Genomic DNA, 18,675 nt, shown 5'->3' with positions numbered 1-18,675 from the left:
CTGAATAAAGGTATAAAGGTGCGACGTCTCAAGCGGGTAATGATGTGTACAATAGTCTCATTAGTGGCTATTTGGATATGCTTATGTAGAATGCAGATATGGATTGCCAGACCATGTCCGGTCATATCAAGCTGTCTCATTCTGGACGTCTTCTTTCATCACGGTTTCAGCATGTGAGGCTCCATGTCATCAGTAGAATAAGGCAGTTTTTTTCTGGACGTCCATGGTGAATTCCTCCTAAGGTGCCCGCCTAAGCAAGTCCAAATATTTTGAATTCGCTGGAGTCATTACGCTTTGGAGCTTCTGGTGATAGGGGATGAGAACAAATATTTACCGTGGTCAACGTGGCAACACTTTCCAAACTCCGTGCTGATGGCGTATGTCTGTGATATATTTTCTTGAGTATCAGAGAAGAGTAACCTGTACTTTTCATGGTATGTGAATATTCTGAGCTCATTTCTTCAAACCAAATTGAAGTCATACATTCAGAGAAATAAACATCCTGAAGTACTCATCTTCTTCGGGTGTTATTTTCTCGCACACCCCTCTCGCAAAGATGATATCATTCTTTTGGATGCAATATCCCTGTCACTCATGAATTTTTTTTATTACCCAGAACCCTTTATGTATAATATGTAAATTCCCGATGCAGATAAATATTTCAGTGCGAGGAAGTTCAAGAGATTGACATTAATATATCTTCACAAAGCTAAAACAGATCCGTTGGAATCATGAGAACACGTAAGAGAGTATGCCCAACATCCTTCAGCAGATTTGATTCCAGGTAATTATCTGGAGAAGAGCTGGCTTTTGGATTTGAATATGTCGGTCTCAGAGTTCAAAGTTTATTAATAGGAATTATTGGACAGACATATCCTCACATGAACATGACAAAGCTAATCAGAATGTACTGAACTTTTAAGATCTTTCTCTCTTTGTTCAAGGTAGAATACAATTTCGAGTGGCTGAACGATTGAGTCGAGTTCAAGCTAGAAAATATTGACTTGAGTAACGAGGTTAGGACACTTGGAGTGTCAAAACTTGGCACGGAGGGACACTTAAATACCAAAAATTTGGAAATGTACACTTAAGTGCCAGTTTCGAAGGAGTAAAATGGATTACTTAAATGCCACTCCAACCAAAATCTAGCCAAATTGCTGACGTGGCAATTTTTTGGTGAGATGAGTGCAAAACGGCGTTATTTTGCACGCTGATGTGGCGAGAAAATGCAAAAATGACGTCGTTTTGGCCTATGATGTGTAAATAATTAATATAAAAATTAATTAAATTAAATTTAAAACTAAATTTATTTAAAATATTCTTTCAAAAAAAATAAAAATTTAAAAACTTAAAAGGGGGCCAAAGGAGGCGGCCTCACCGCTGCCACCTCCCGCCATCATAAGGAAGGGCCGGCGATTGAGGAGGAGAGGGTCGGCGGGGTCGTCGACCCCGGCCAACCGGAGGCGGGCCGCGACCCTCGCTCCGATTTGGGCGAGGCTCGCAAGCCCTCGCCGCCTCCTCGCCATTGCCGGGAAGGGCTAGCGATGGTGGGGGAGCATTGGCCGAGGTCGTCGGGCCTTGGCCAAGGGTTGGCGACACCGATCGATCGGCGGCGAGGGCCGTGACCCTTGCCCCAAATTTCGGCGAGGGCTCGCAGGCCCTCGCCGCCTCCCTATCGTTGTCGGGAAGGATTGGCAACGGTGGGGGAGCATCGACCGAGGTCGTCGGGCCCCGGCGGGGGCCGATGCCGGTCGACCCGAGGGTTGGCGACCCCGGCCGATCCTCCCCCCTCCATTGTTGGCCCTTCCCGATAGTGGCGGGGAGGCAACAGCGGCGAGGGCTCGGCCCTCAACCACCTCCTTGACCCTTCTCCCCCTTTTTTTTTTTTAAGTTTTTAAATTTTAAGTTTTTTTTTTTTAGAATATTTTAAATAAATTTAGTTTTGAATTTAATTTAATTAATTTTTATATTAATTATTTACGCATCGAGGCCAAAACGATGTCATTTTTGCATTTTTCGCCATGTCGGCGTGCAAAACGATGACGTTTTGCACTCACTAGCCAGAAAAATTGTCACGTCAGCAATTTGATCGGATTTTGGCCAGAATGACACTTAAGTGATTCATTTTACTCTAATTTTGACACTTCAATGTATCTTTTCAAAGTTTTGGTATTTAAGTGTCCCTCCGTACCAAGTTTTAGCACTTGGGCTGTACTTCTGCCCTTGAGTAACAATAGCATTATCAATTAGTTGTTAATTCATAAGGTAAATACATTTGAAGTTTTAAAACTTAAGTGCAATTAAGTTCTAAAATTTTTAAAAAGTGTAAAACTTATTGCAAAAGTATAATTGAGTCTTAAAATTTTCAAAAAGCATAATAAATCCTAAAACTTGTCAAATTGATTCAATCAAATCCTTCTATTAATTGCACTTTTTAAAAAGTTTTATGACTCAATTGCACATTCATAACAAATTTTAAGACTTGACATTTTTTGAAAATTTAGAGCTTGATTGTATTTTCATCACAAATATTAGAATTTTGTTACACTTCTTAAAAATTTTATCATTTAATTGTATTTAATGATAAGTGTTAGGATTTTCAATATATTTATGACCCATAAAAAGAAAAATATATCAGCAACGAGTACTAGACTATACCTTATTGCTCTCCAGCGAAATTGTCCTATAAAAGGTCAAACAAACCAGCCAACTCATGACAGAGCATTGTTTAGCCTTGTTAGGTGATTTATACAATCCTATATCAAAACTAAGAAAGTTGTGATTATGTATCATTCAATATTATTGTAGAAGTATGTTGATTGAGGTTTGAGTTAATTTTTGTTTTTTGATTGATAGAGGTGGGTTTAACTTACCAATTCACTCCTAACAAGGTTTTTCATTTATGCCAACCAATTAAGTGCACAATCCAACGGGAACACCCATCAAAACATGATAGCACTTTTTTTCTATTTTTTGGAGTAGGTAGCACTTGACAAGACACCATCTTAAAATCACCTCGTTAGTGAAAATATCACTATCTGAACGGCTAACCATTTATTGGTCCCTAAAAAGTGATGTATGTCACTTACCAAGCCATCTCATCCAATTATCATCTGAAGTCCTTATTACCCAAAAGTTTACTAAAATGATAACTTATAAATAGTAATTCAAGTACACTAGTGTGAGAGTGGCCATTTTCATCTCCTTAATTCCTACTCAAGTCTCTTTTTCTCTCACTCTCGCACGCATGTCTTGATTCCTACATAGCTAGAAATTCGAGAGAGAGAGAGGAGCTTGGGGAGAGCTTGTCGAGTGTTATGAAGATGAATCACCCTCTCATATGATTTTTATAGATCTTTAGATTCAAGGATAAACTTGATTGCAATCATATAGATTGTGTGTGGAGGAAGCTAAATCTTGGGCAATCTTTCCTAGAATGCTCATGCCAGGTCAATATTTTCTACTCTTGAGAAAATACCAAAAAGTTAGGCTTAGAGTCAACCCATTATCATCCAACCTGTTCAGTATTATATTTGTACAGAGATTTGCAATGTAGATTATTTGGTGAGACGGACATTATGATACTTTTATATTTACTATATGACAATAACCTAGATATCATGCATATTATCCCTTTAGCTATCGGATACTTGCCATCATAAAATCTCGACGGCCGATTTCCCTTTTGTATTAACTAAACTGTGTTAGAGATAGAAAATGTTGTTGTATTGTACCTCTTTTTATTTTTCCTAGAGAGCTTCCTTCTTACATTTTCTAGGTAATTATGCTTTACATCTTGTATATTCCAAAATTAGAATTTAGCATCCTATATCTTATAAAAAGGAAAGGTTATGTTGGTGCACGTCAAGTAGCTCTCATTTTCAAGTCTTCAAAGTGCCCACATGTGCCCTTAACCTATGAAACCGAAAAAATCCTACTTGGAGCTTCACTTGGGTGCCCGTATCAAATAATAGTTTGGGTCACAAATTGTATCAGTTGATTAGATGGTTGATGTTTTCACTAAGACACATCTACCTAGGCTTTTTAAAAATCTATTATTGAAATTCCAATTAATCTCTTCTACGTCACCTTGAGTTTGAGAGAGATGTTAGAGATATTAATCTTCCTTGATTGATTCTTATTAATTTTATTTGATATTGTTATATTTCATTACTTTAGATATTTTTCTAAAACGGTTTATAAATAAGCTCTTGTATCATTAGTATTATTCATACATAAATATATGTGAATTCTCTTTTCCACTTTATTCTTAAGTAAAAAGAATATTGCATTCACCATTTTCAAGAGACGAATTCACCTAAACAAGTATTACAAAAAAGTGATGCATCATTTATGTTTTTCAGAGAACATGGAGACAAAAAGAAATACATTCTCTTGACTCTCATGTTCAAGTAATTAGCATCCTAAAAAAAGGATAACCACTATTGGTAGGGGAGTCGGATTTCAATCTATGAACTGGAGTTCACCAATTAAATTCCATCACTTACATGCAAGCTATTATGGGTCATGGCCATTTGCATAGGTGGATCATACTTTGTTCTGCCTCTTATTTACCTTACAATGTTCTTAGGTTGTATACGGGAAAATAAGTTCAATTTTACTATTCTATCTAATTATGTATATTTGAATGTATATGATTTTTATTACAATTTTTAGTTAATAATAATAATAATAACTGCCTCATTTTTAAAGTCAAAGGTCACCCACACCCTCCGTCTCTGTCTCTGTGTCCGTCTTTCTTCCCATAAAACAAGCCAAAGACAGTGAGTACCGAGTGCCAAGCAACAGAGCGAGGGAGAGATAGCTGTGGAGAGCAGAGCTCAGAGGAGGATTCAGTCTCTGTATCGTCATCTTTCACCACAAGCTTCTGATGCGAGCTCCCTTCTTCAACCGGTCAGTGTGCTCTCTCTCTCTCTCTCTCTCTCTCTCTCTTCCTCCCTTCCCGCGCGTCTGCTTTTGTTTCGTTTGCGGAAAATGTTCGAAGTAGTTGGCGCTTAGTTGATATCGTGATTTTTATTTTTATTTTTCTGTTTCTGGTTTTGATGATGAAGACTGTAGTGAGGGCAGAGCGGTTAAGCCTTCGAGATGGTAGAGAAGCTGTAGTAATCGGTGGTATGGTGTTGGACATTCATGCCCAACCTTTTTCTCCTCCTGCTTCCAGAACCACAGCCCCTGGCAAGGTAAGTTTATTTTTCTTTGCTTATTTGTTTGTTCAGAGTCTTTTGTGGGATATTTACCTTGCTTGTAATGCACGTTTAAGGATGAAATTTGTTGATGCTGGCTGCTAAAAAATGCCAAATCGGGCATCAAGTTTTTGTGCTCTTAGTCTGGAGTTCAGTTGAAAGAGAGATGGGAGTGCTCTAATTTGGTACATTTGGGGAAATATTGAAGTTGCTGGAGTAATCTAACAAGTGCTAGTCTCTGTAATATGGGTTGACGCTCGTCTCTTTCAATAACACGGACAACCTAGCCAAAAATTATAGGAGAGCATCATATAAAGATAACGCAGGAATGGAGGATAGACCCGACTAGTCATATAGAATGAGAAAGGTTGAATTGCAGAAACATTAGGATTGTGAAGATATATAATAGGACGCAGAGTCTTGTGTCAACTTTTATCCATTTAAGGATACGTTTGTGGATGGGAGAAACTGTTTTAGAAGTAGGTGGTTTGGTCTTTGGAGGAGTGGGTTTCTGCTTGGATGGTGGTGGCGGAGAAGGTTTTGGATATTTGTAATGGTAGGTGGCAAAGCAAGATACTGGATGTGGGTACTACGACTATATTCTCCAAGGGGTCCAATGGTTGTATCTCTGTCTTTTCCTCTATGAAAAATTCCATGCTCGAATGAGCTGCACTTCTTTCTCTTGGAAGGCTTGTCATCCTCGTCTTCTAGAGGGCTGGCAATTCTCACACCGGCAATCCAAATCCCAAAAAACAATGGCCTATATGAGGATCATTGAAGTATACAAGGAGTAGTACTTGATAGTTGATAGGCTCTATTTTAAGTCTTTCTCCTTCACCTTCTTCTTCTAGTACGTGAGGCTGCATCGTCAAGATTGTAGGAAGGATGGAATAAGAGTTTTTCTCATTTTCTCTTGAGTGATCAATTTTGTTGACCACACTAACGTGCTTTTTCTTGGTGAATTCTTACTCTAAAGACTCTATAGGCTAAACTTTTTTATAGAGCTTTTCGTAACTAGTCACCCAGGTATCTGGAAGGAGTTTGACTAACTTTGGACGAGGAATCTATCTTGGAACATGATGCACAAAGTCATCTAGTTGTTGTGTACAAAGATCGAAAGGGCATTCTCTGCTCTTGGTAAAGTTACGTTTATGGCGTGGTTTTGAACTCTGTGCACCATTTTGCTAGCGGAGAGTTGCCATGATTGAATATGGATACTGTGCAGCTCCAGCGTTTTGCCCACTAGCCCAAAATATAGTATTGTTGGCCATTAGTATAAGCCAAAGTGTTTTGTTTGCTTTATCTGACATCTCTTTCCTAAAAGTGTGAATTATTGTCCTGTAAGAGCAATTTTTCGATGGCGGTGTATTAGTATTATTTTAGTAACAAAAGTTTGTATTGTCCTCAACCTTGCTTATATAAGGCTAGCTTTTCTAAGCAGTTGGATGAGACTTGGAGTTTGTAAACTTATGGCCTATATACACATTGTTATGGATTTCTAAAACACTTTTCTCATTCTTGAAGGCTGATGTCATTAAAAGTTTAGAGTTGCACGATTAGTCCGATAAGTTGAAGTATGGTTTCACGAGTTTGCTCTCCACTTGCCGCTCTATGGATCCTATGGTTCCAAATGTTTCTGAGTTCTACGAGCCTTATAATTTTGGATGGCGTCTAAAGACCAAAAAAAAAACAGTCCCTTTGAGAGGCCAAGGGAAGGGCTGTGTAGTGGGATAATATTTCTATCTCAAATAGTCATTTGTTGATACATTAACCCTTCATGATATCATAGCTATCTTCATAAAAAAAATCGGTCTGATAATGCGTCATTACTAAGAGGAAGAATTATCCCATCAAGACTGTGGATCCTCAGAAAGCAGCACTACTAAATGTGTAGATGCTTTATTACTCTTGATCCCTACCTCTTTAATCCAACGCCTCCAAGAACAACTATTTTAATGAGATATCTTACCTCAATGAGAATAAGATCTATAATATCTATCCCTCTTGTGAATCCATATTTTGCTTGAGTTAAACTTGCTTCTTTTTCACCAATAAATTCTATAAGAAAGCTTATTCACTGTACTCCAAAGTATGTCAAGCGAATACGTTTGGTCAACCTGCTTTGATCAACATCCATTTCCAGCTACATGGACACTTTGTGAACCTTTAAATCTCTCCTGAGTTCCTGCGTAAGTGGCTCCAACGAGGCTGTAGCACCTTCACTTTGGTGCTATACGCTTTGCTTTTTCCTTCAATGGTTGTAAAGGATCACTCAAGAGAAAAGAAAGAAGGCTCTTCTTCAATTTTTCCTACAATCTTGATGATGCAGCCATACATACAAGAAGATGAAGGTGAAAGAGAAAGAGTTGGAATAGAGTCTTTTGACTCTAAAGGACAACCCTGTACTTCAAGGATCCTCATACAGCTCATTGCTGCTGGGATCTAGATTGCCAGTGCAAAAAGTGCCATACCCCTCCGCAAGATGAGGATGACAGGCGGCCTTCAAGGAGAATGAGGAAGTGCAGCTCATCTGAGCATGAAATTTTTCATAGATGGAAAGATGGAGATCCAACCATTGACCCCGTGGTGAAGATATTGGTAATTACCGGTATCAGGTTTCTTACTCTGCCCCTAAATACTACACATCTCCAGAACCTTCTATGCTGACAGCATCAGTTGAGAACCTACGTGAGAACACACTACACTGTTCAGTACTTTCTGTGCAAGTCTATGTCTGACAGTGGTCTTTTAGTTTCACTATGTTTTAGGAGGTGTCGCAAGGAATATTGCCAATTGCATGTCGAAGCTGGGAGGAAAGCCCTTCTTCATCAGTGCTGTGGGCCTTGACATGGCAGGTTAGTATGGCACATCTTTTGACCCCAAAAAAAAAAAAAAAAAAAAAAAAAAAGTATAGCACATCTGAATTAGCCTACGCACTTTCTGTTTCAGCAAGACTTTCTGAGGCACCATTTTGGCTCAATTAATTATTTTGGCATATGAACTCGATGCATGGCGACCTAGGACATAATGTTTTGTAGAGTTTCAGCATAAAGGTTATCTGATATTGGTCTTGTTCAATTTCCTTCTTGTCTTAAGCCATGGGACATGGAGAAAAATACTAGATAAATCCTTTAGCTCCATCTTTATTAAAAAACGTGATAAAAGTAAAGAACCTACCATCTTTTCTCAGTAAAAGTGCGTAATTTTGTTTTGAACCTTGACTATGTCTATGTCCATCCTATCTGCTTCTGTTGTAATTTGAGAGAGTTTCCTTTAGATTCACAACGTATATATGGTCAAGCCTAATAATTTTTATGAGAAGAAATAGTCATTTTTTTAAACACTCATCTGTTTATTGTAACTGGAATTCTTGGGGTATGCCAGCCTGATTCTAATCAGGATCAAAAAATTTTGAGGACATCCCAAGTTGAGATCTTTCTGGAGGTCTGCGAGTAATTAGAATTGGCCATTAGGATTTTGCCAAATGTTGTCTTCACTTTTCAGATTGAGAATTTGCGAGTAAACTGTATATATTAAAGGTACTAATATTTGAGAATGTTTTTCTTTTTTATTTGCTCCACCTTGATGTAGTGAATGTCTGTTCATCCTTCATATGGTTGTAGGCCACTTGCCAAGGCGGCAAATTCTCTGTCGTTTCTTTATTTATTGGTTTTCTTGTTGAGGTTTCTGTGTCTTCGCACGATTTTGCTAACATTATCCTGTGCCCTATGTATCAGGGAATCACTTGTTGGAGCATGGGAGATCTACTGGGCGTCCTATTGAAGGTTAACATGCTCAGTTTAACTGCTTGTCTGACATGGCTAGTAAAATCTACTAAATAGATAATAGTGATGAAATTTTGCTATATTTACCTTTACAGGCAGGTAACTACACTAAAATTTATTTTTCTAAGCGTTCTCTTTTACTTCGCTATAACAATGAACTAGCTACTCTCCTGTTTTTTTGGCTTCAAATAAGTTATAGAGATGCATGTGCTATTCATGAATGTGCTTCTTGTTCTTAAACTCAGCAATTCCAAGGCAGGTATCCTTCAAACCCAAGATATTACAACTGCTGTGGTCTGCTGTGTACTCGATCCAAATGGTGAGGTAGCTGCTGGTGTTGCAAGCTTTGAGTCAATTGTAAGTTAATTTTGCTAAAAACATATAAGGTTGAGCAGGCATACTTGTGTTCTTTCTAAGATCAATAAAGGCACTCACGGTTGACCTTTAGGAGAAATTTCTCACTGCTGGGTGGATTTAACAATTTAGATATGAGATCTCTTCTGCTTCAGTAGTGATGGTTGATGCTAACCTCAATGATCATGCTCTTGAAGCTTCTTGTCAATGTAATTCTAAAGATTCGACCTGCTTTGATTTTTCATCTGACTTGATTGTATGATCTACTCTAAGTCAATAGAAAGCTCTTCAGAATTCACTTGGTTTTTATTTGAATTTTGTCTGCAGTGGCTGCAGGAGATAACATTCCTCTGTGGTTTGAACCAGCATCGGTTGCCACATCCAAAAAAATTGCTTCTATTGTGAAGTATGTGAGTGCTTCGCCTTGTGATGTGCATTTACTTTCTTTTGTGCTGCTTTCTATGTGCTGAGTAAACTTATTTAAGTCTGAAGTTGATAAACAATTGGATAAGTTCAATAATACATTTTATAGAATTCATGAGATCTCAATCTCAAATTTCTGACTCGATTGCCAATGGAGTAGTTGATTACCATCATCCTTAGCACCATACCGAAAGAGAGCAAAATGGGAATTGCTATGATGAGAAAAGTTTAGTGCTTCAAATTGATTAACGCAGACCATTAGTTATGTATGCTGGAAAATGATAGCAGTCGTTTTCAACATATTTCATAGAATTGCTTACCATCTGCATGGATATGGAGAAAAATGGTCAAAGTTGTGGTTTAGGTTGGAGAATTCTGCATGTAGCATATTGAAACAAAATTTAGTGGCTTTGCATAGACATTCGTTAATAATGCATGTCCAATTCATAGCCTGCTGATTATATTTCCAGGAGTCAGGATTGCTGGTGATGTGATGCTTCCACGAGGATATTAATTTGCAGTCTAGATGAGTTGAAGGAAACTTTTCCATAGTGAATACATTTAAGAGTGATACCCACATAATCTTTTCTTAAATCAACTAGGAAATTATAAATCGTACATCATATGCAATTGATTCATGTTTGTGATATTGTTAAACTTTGACAAGATCTCACTTTTAGAAAAATTGCCCGCGTCGAGTTCATATCAATCAGGCATGAAATAAAGTGTTACTGGTTTACATAGTTGACTTCTTGGTTTTGGCATCCCTTTGAGCTATGAAAACAATGACATTAGGAGAAACGAAATTCAGCTCACATGGGCATAGTTTGAGAGTGGCATTAAGTGCTTCCTAGATTCTCAAAGTTTCATCTTGAAGATCTGCTACTGACACAGAGTAGGCTCTTTGCAGGTAACTTACGTATCTCCCAATGAAGATGAGCTCTTTGCAATGGCAGATGCTCTATCTCCTGGGAAGTTACATGGTTTGAGTGAAAGGTATAAGAGTGAAAAGAATTGTCCTGCAGAATCTCACATCATATGCTAAAACCCACAATAATTCTTTTGCTTGGGAGGGGCATAAAAATTGTAGTCGTAACCATAGGCGCTTGTGGAGTATTTCTATGCTCTAAAGAGGGGTCTATATTGACGAGAGCTGTTGTGGAGAAACCCCAATGCCTTGGCATAAGTTCAGAACTCCACAAATTGATCTCACCTTATTGCCCTTCACAAAAGTTTCATGATGCCAAACATATCGAGGGAACCTCTCATCTCTTTGCTTTGCATCTTCCTGGCCTTCCTGCATCTGTTAAGTAGCTTACCAGGGCTGGCGATTGCTTGGTGGGTGCTACACTCTCATCGATATGTGAAGGTTTGAACATTATACAAGCCATCTCAGTCAGTATTGCAGCAGCAAAAGCCACTGTCGAGACAGATTCGAACATACCTTTGATGTTTGATTTAATTGGAGTTGCAGGTATTAATATTCTTTAAATAAAGACGGCAGGAAATTTATGCATTCTTGGATATTCTATCAATTTGGTTTGATTCTACTTCTTTTGTTCTGTTAATTTCAATAATTTCAGTAGAGTAGATAAGAAACAAATTGGTGTAATGGAAACCAGTGCGACTCATCAAGGAAAGCAATCGTGCAACTTGTAGAGGCTGTTTCTGAACATGATACCTTTTCTCAATAGGTACAAGCTAATGAGTGTGCTGAGAATACTGTAGAGCTGCATTTTGCACTATATTTTGCTATCCAAGACACAAACAGAATAAATTGGAAAAACTTTCATTAGTTTAAGCATGATGCTGGATTCCTATTATCTTTAGGAAATGGATGTGAACTAATATGTAATGAGGCCATAAATGATTGTGTCTAAACTTCCTTGGCAGATGATGCTAGGTCTGTACTCAGCTGCGAAGGTTGTTTATAATGGACCAGTGTAAGCTGCTGCTATCTTCAAGATAATGATGATCATCAATGGACCGGTGCAGAATTGGACTTAAGACCGCTCATCGTTGGTCAACTTGTTTTGTTTTTAGGCTTCCATTTGATACATTGGAGGTGTAAATTATTTACTCCACAAGTAGAGTTGAGATACTGACAGAAGTGTTCAGTTTCTGGCACTGCATCAGTTTCATTAGTAGATGAATCCTTCCAGTCCAAGATTGTGTGTGAAACATTTTATGGTTTTAATAAATACCCTCAGTCATTTCTCTTCTCATTTCAATTTCTTCTTCCAGCAGAAACAAATTCCTTACCATTTATTTAAGAATTGGGGCCTCGGAGGAAACTGTATGTTTCATGCAGTGTGATGTTTTGGTTGCTACGGCACACTTACCCCCAGCCTGGGGATTCAGATGCCTGCAAAGACCTCCTTACGTCTTTATCTGCTTCTGAATTCTGTGGTTATTCTAATGTTCCGACTAGAACGATGAAATGACATTTGAAGTGACGAGACTCTCAATCTCTTACTAATCTCAAGTTAGGTACTTTGTCACAATATACATCGTTTGTGCCAGTGAACAGATCATGCTCAGTTGGTTAGATTCTTACATTTGATCAGTAGCTTCATTGAAGAAAAAAAAAAGAAGCATGGCAATTCACTTAAAAGGCGACTTTTTATTTACCAAGTAAAAAATTATTTTAATGATCTTTTTTATTTAGTATACATTTGTCATGTATCATATCGTCAAGGAGCGTAATCTAAGGACAACAAAACTAAGTACAGGAAAAAGGGAAAATAAAAATTCGGTTGGCAGAACGGTAACCATGGCCAATTTGAAGATTCTCATTGGTTTGTAGAAGCTGAGGAAAATGAGGAAACAATCCAAAATGCAGACGTAGCAGCTTCTACTGAAGCAAAGAAAGCCAAAAGAATAACAAGCCACTGATTCTGCACCTTTCCTTAAGGATTGAAAGTTCAAATCGAACCATCCAGAAAGAGCAAATCCACGGAGATGGCTCGGAAGGAATCAAGACCAGATCATTCTCCAAAGAGTTCGTGAACTCCAAGGCGCTCCTATCCGAAACAGAACCAAAGGAGAAAAATTCTCAATGTCCATTACCTTCACCCATCATTTTTGTCCTTGCCCTCTTACCAATGTGTTTATCTTTTCGAAGGAGGATGCAAGAGAATAAACTATATGAAATACAATAAGACAACATTAGCCTAAGAGCTAGAAGAAGACAATCTCAAAAGTAATCTCTGTTGAGCTAAATCATCTCAAGTCCCTCCTAACATGACACTAGATTGTGGGACATATAACAAATACACACAAAACATTTCCGATAACTATGCATGGAACTCTAAACACCATTGATATCTCCCAAAGGAAAACTAGTATAAATTATCGGGGTACTTGATGAAGTTGAGAATGTTTCTAGCTCCATCTCAGCTTCATCATTGTTAATTGGCACATCAAGTGGATAAATAAGCGGTTTTGGAGGCATATGAAGTTCATCAATATCTCCTTCAAGCATTTCTAGGACTTTGTTCATTGAAGGTCGATGGTCAGGATTTAATTGTATACACCAGAATGCAACTATTATCATCTTTTTTATCACCTTCCTTTCCTCTGCTACAATTTCTATTTCAACACTTTTTTCTTCATTGACTTGGTCATACACCCACAATGGAAAATAAATTTGGCTTGAGTGTTCTGCATTTGCATCTATATTCTTCCTTCTACCTGCCATATCCATGAGCAACATGCCGAAGCTATAGACATCCGCTTTATAAGATATACCACCGATGTTTCTGTAAAACAACTCTGGTGTCATATATCCTAAGGTCCCTCTTGCAGCAGTCAATGAGATTATGCTATAATTAGCAGGATAAAGTTTTGGTAGTCCAAAGTCAGAAACTTTCGGAGTGAAATTCTTGTCTAAAAGAATATTGTGAGGCTTGATATCAAAGTGTAGTATTTGCATGTCACACCCCCGATGTAAGTATTCAATCCCTCTCGCCACCCCAAGAGCAATCTCATATATTTTCTTGTAATTGAGAAACTTATCACCTTCCTCACTGAAAATTTGCTTATCCAAGGATCCATTCGACATGAGATCATACACAAGAGCTTGTTTCGAGCCTTCAAAGCAAAAACCAATGAGTTGCACTACATTAACATGGTAAATTCTTCCAATAGTAGCCACTTCATTGATAAAATCTTGGCCTTGGGCCTTAGACTGCTTCAAAATCTTGATGGCCACTTCATTGCCGCTTCGGAGCGTTCCTTTGTACACGGAACCATATCCCCCTTCTCCTAGTTTGTGCTTAAAATTTGCAGTGATCTTTTTAATATTCGAGTAAGAGTACCTTATGGGCAAAAAGTTGTTGTGAGCCTGCAAAAATTCTTCGATATTCTTGTCCATTGCTAAGTGCCTTCTTTTGTAGGTGTAGATTAGAAATATCCCGAAAAATGGCATCCCAATTACAAACTTTGCTCCACAAAAATACACTGAAAATAATTCTGATAGGTTAGAATAAGGTTTTCTTAATTATTTTAAGAACAAATAATTGTGGCTTACCCAGTAGACATATAAAATCCTCAGTTATTCCAACGGTCATCCAACCTAGGAGACCTGTGAAAGGAATGAATGATTTGAAAAGGAATTGAAGGAAAAGAAGTCTAGAAAACAAAACTCACGAGGAAACAGAGTAGTAGCTAACTACTTTGTGCAAGTTGAGTTTTGTCTAAAAGAATATGAAAAGTGGGATGCGTGCACTCGCAAGAAATAATAAGCTTTGTTTCACATAAATGATCGACGATACAAAAAATTCCTTTTGCTTTTTAGCAGTCAACAAATACAAAGAAAATGTGATTTTCATTTTTAATTGATAATTTTGTTTCTCCATGAATAGGTAAATGTAATTTTTTTACAGAATTTGCTAGTACAAGTGTTTCTTAGAATGTTAGTTAAGTGACTAATTAAGAAAACAAGAAAATCTGAACTCTATGCCGACAAAAAACTAGTCATGTGGCTGCTCGAATAATGACCCTCCTTTTTTACAACGGGAATTCTATCGTCCAGTGGAAAGGAAGTATAATCTAGACTTATTTATGTGTGCAGTTGATGCTGGGTCTATTGTGGTGACTTCTAATATCACTTCTTCTTTTTTGCCAATTCTGCAACTCCTACATTTTGACTACAATATGTAACACAAAGCTCCTGAAATCTTTCAAATACATAGATGTTGCCCTATACTAACATGTATACTTCGTCATGATTTTCTTGGATTTGAAATAATTTTTACGTATTTGAATTTTGAGGAGAAAGTAACAAGTGAAAGAGTGTGCACAATCATGCAAAATTGCGGTAAAGTTTCATTGTCAATCGATGCTTACTGCCATAATAAAACTTGACTCTGCAATCCTGATTTCCGACGATGCTAGGGAGATCAAAGAGGTAAAATAAAAGTCTCTGGGTGGTGAATCTGCAACCCTGATACTTGAGGTAGTCACGGAAATCGAATATAGAAAAGCAGGAAATCGTGTTGAGAAGAAATCCATTGGCCATGATGTTATGGATTTGCTCGTAGTTGTAGAGGCTACTATTTATCTGCTCATCAGTCGCAGAATAATTTGATACCTAGGTCCAGCTATGAATGGTGCAAAAGTCCTTAACATATGATGCTTTTGGATTGGCCACAGCATACAACTTCCAACTCGATGATGTGTTAGAAGGATACAACCCCACAGTGCAAGATGGATTAATAGTAATGTAAAATGAAGAACTAACCGGCTTTGAGCAGTTCACAATGACCACAGTCACCAAACTATTGAGTGGGTAGTATAGCCTTTTCAAGGACAAATCGAAATGTCTCAGAAAGTGACGAGGGAGAGATAAGCAATTGCCCCTGTGAATCCCGTCATCTACCAATCTGATTTGCTTAGTGGAATTATCGAGAGACTGCACATAGTATCTGCCACTATCAAAGTACATAACAGTGCGATTACTTTCACAAGCCAGCTCGTATCTTGATAAACCACATCCTTTTGAATCACTCTTCAGTCGAAATGGATAGCTTATATTGTGAATATCACCACAGGATGAAGCGACGCACAGCTGATTACTTGGCTTTGCAGTGCTAGTCAACGGTTGCAATAGAACAAGAATGAGTAGCAATGCTTGATAGGTATCCATGGAGTTAAGAGCATCAATCATGTGTCTGTTTGTCTTTGGGCGAAGAGTAATCGGTGAAGAATTGCTCTGTGTGCGGAGGAGGCACAATTTAAAAAGATTGGAAGTGGTTGGGATGATCCTTGACTTTGGAGTCGCCTTGCCCCATACGAAAAGCCCAAGTCAGTCAACCCAACAAATGCACACAATTCAATAAATCAAAGAAGTGCAGCGACGTCGGGGGGTGAGTACCCAGCTGGCCAACGCGTAAATGCAGTCCATCTAGAAAATTCACGACGTGAAGTTTGGGTCGAAGTTTGGGTGCATCTAGGAAATTGCATTGCACCCATAAAAAGTCAGAGATGATTTTTCCCTATGACTTGCGCATTCATACGGGGGCAAGTACACAGCCGGCCAACGCAAATACATCATTTACACCCATGAAAAAATTAGAGATGATTTTTTCCCATTTGACTTTTCGTCAACTCTCTCGACGTAATTTTTGGGTCCATCTCAACCCCATCCACAAACAAGTCCATCTCTCTCTCCCTATCAATCACTTCCTATTGACACATAATCATTCGTCTTAAGATGGATTTATTTTATGAAAAATAAATGTTTTAACAAATATTTTTTAAATAATAATTTATATCACTTTAAATAATTAACTAATAAAAAATATTTATATTTTGAATTTCGTTAACAAAGAAAATATTTTTCTTTTATTCATACTTATAAGCAATATGATGAATTGTTTTTAGGAAATTACTTTTCGAATTATTCATTTTTCGAGAAATAAATGAAGCCCTAAAATTGTTCGTAGCACTAAATCATATATTGTTCATCATAACTATTCAAACAACTACCTTTTTGTAACTCTCTCTTGTTCAATTTTCACACAGAACTTTGACAATACATTCAATGTGAAATTCCAATGGAGAAATTGAGTAATTGTTGAACTCATTTATCTCCATCTTTGATGTATATCCTATTTGTTCTAAACCCACGACAACAATAATATAGGCAAATAATACCTTAAGGATAGTGATCGTTATCACACATCAAAGCATCAAAGCACTATCAACTATTGCTCTATCTTCATCAGTAATAAAATTTTCTCAACAATCTTAAGGTATTATTAGATCGTCAGCGGTGGTGGGGGCGGCGGTGGCAGCAATGGCGGTGGCGAGGTCGAAGCTTCTTCCATGGCTTCCCTTCTTCCCCCCGAGTAGTTTTCTCAAGACCTCTCCCCTCTGCGCACGCAGGAAGAGAAAAGAGAAAAGGGTGGGGGAGGGAAAACGGGTCGGGTCACCAACGGACCGACTATTCTGGATCCGGATCTTCTGAATTCGGGCCTGTCGGGTCAGGTCAGTTGGCGAGGGCGAGGGCGTTGTAGGAGAGGTTGTTGAGGTGGTCGTGGGGGTGGCGGAGGAGGGAGAGGGACCGGGCGTGGGTGACCTTTGTCGAGGACGGACCGCCATGACCCACGGCTGGTGAGGTCCTCGAAGGAGGCGAGCTCGTGGGCGAGGTCGCCCAAGGATGAGAAGGAGGCGGACGAGTTGGTCAGCGGGTCGCCAATCAGCGGCTGTGGTGGCAAGCTCGGAGCTTCTTCCATTGCTTCCTTCTTCCCCGAGTAACTTTCTCGAGTCCTCTATCCTCTATGCATGCAGGAGAGAAAAGAGGGTGGGGAGGGAAAACGAGTTGGGTTGGGTCAGGTCTTCGATGGACATGCTATTCTGGATCTTCTTAATTTGGGCCGTCGGGTCTGGTCTCCAAGGGACGACCATTCTGGATACGGATCTTCTGAATTCGGGTCAGGTCGGGCGGCCTTTCAGAAATATAAAAAGTTTGCGTCAATTATAGCAAAGTAGGGCTATAAGAAGACTTCATTGGATAACTGTGTGTTTGTTCAAAATTTTTTTGATGATGACTTTATTATTATCTTGCATTATGTTGATGATATGCTGATTGTTGACAAGAATACTTCAAGAATTGAGTTATTGAAGAAACAATTGAGCAAGTCTTTTGCCATGAAAGACTTGGGCTTGGTGAAGCAGATTCTTGGCATTAGAATTACCCGAGCCAGAAATGCTAAGAAGTTGTTTTTGTCGTAAGAGAAATATATCGAGAAGATTCTTCAGAAATTTTACATGGACAAGGCTAAAGTGGTTAGTACTCCTCTTACTGCCCCACTTTAAGTTAAATATGAAGCAAAGTCCTACGATTGATAAAGAGAAGAAAGATACAGAAAGTGTTCCATATGCCTTAGCTGTATAAAGCTTAATGTATTCAATGGTATGTACATGCCTAGACTTAGCGCACGCAATTGGTGTTGTTAGTCGCTATTTGTCAAATCTAAGCGGAGAGCACTAGAATGCAGTAAAGTGGATTATGAGGTATCTTTAGGAAACTTCAAATTTGAAACTCAGTTTCGGGACCGGAAAATTCCAGTTAGTTGAATACATAGATTCAGACTTGACATAAGATATTAATACTCGTAAATCTACTTCTGGTTATTTGATTTCTTTTGCAGTTGAAGTTGTGTCATGGAAGTCAAGATTGTAGAAGTGTATTGCACTTTGTCGCGACCTATATTTTCGGGTGCACCACCTAAAACTAGGTTAATGGACTGTTAAGTTTTTACACTTAGCTCGGGCTCTCCCAAACCCATACCAAATCACGACTTAAGTCTAAATTTTTAAACATGCAAGAGGTTATTATCTAGGAGTCACCACTAATCGGTTTATGGTAGGTCGATTAGACACCTAAGTAAAATAAAGGGAGA

At 38.4% G+C, this 18,675-nt stretch overlaps 1 protein-coding gene and 1 pseudogene across 1 annotated transcript; one reads left to right on the top strand and one right to left on the bottom strand.

The window, feature by feature from the left end:
• Nucleotides 1–7,715: 7,715 nt before the first annotated feature.
• LOC120296076 lies at nucleotides 7,716–11,257 on the top strand (annotated as a pseudogene).
• Nucleotides 11,258–13,076: 1,819 nt separating this feature from the next.
• Nucleotides 13,077–14,487, bottom strand: LOC120296075 (rust resistance kinase Lr10-like). The gene has a single exon (XM_039317725.1). The coding sequence runs from the start codon at nucleotides 14,193–14,195 to the stop codon at nucleotides 13,077–13,079; it is 1,119 nt and encodes a 372-aa protein (XP_039173659.1). The 5' UTR covers nucleotides 14,196–14,487.
• Nucleotides 14,488–18,675: the final 4,188 nt, after the last annotated feature.

Source organism: Eucalyptus grandis, chromosome 7 (assembly GCF_016545825.1).
Source record: "Eucalyptus grandis isolate ANBG69807.140 chromosome 7, ASM1654582v1, whole genome shotgun sequence".
Taxonomy (NCBI): Eukaryota; Viridiplantae; Streptophyta; class Magnoliopsida; order Myrtales; family Myrtaceae; genus Eucalyptus; species Eucalyptus grandis.
This window is presented reverse-complemented; position numbering and strand designations above follow the sequence as displayed.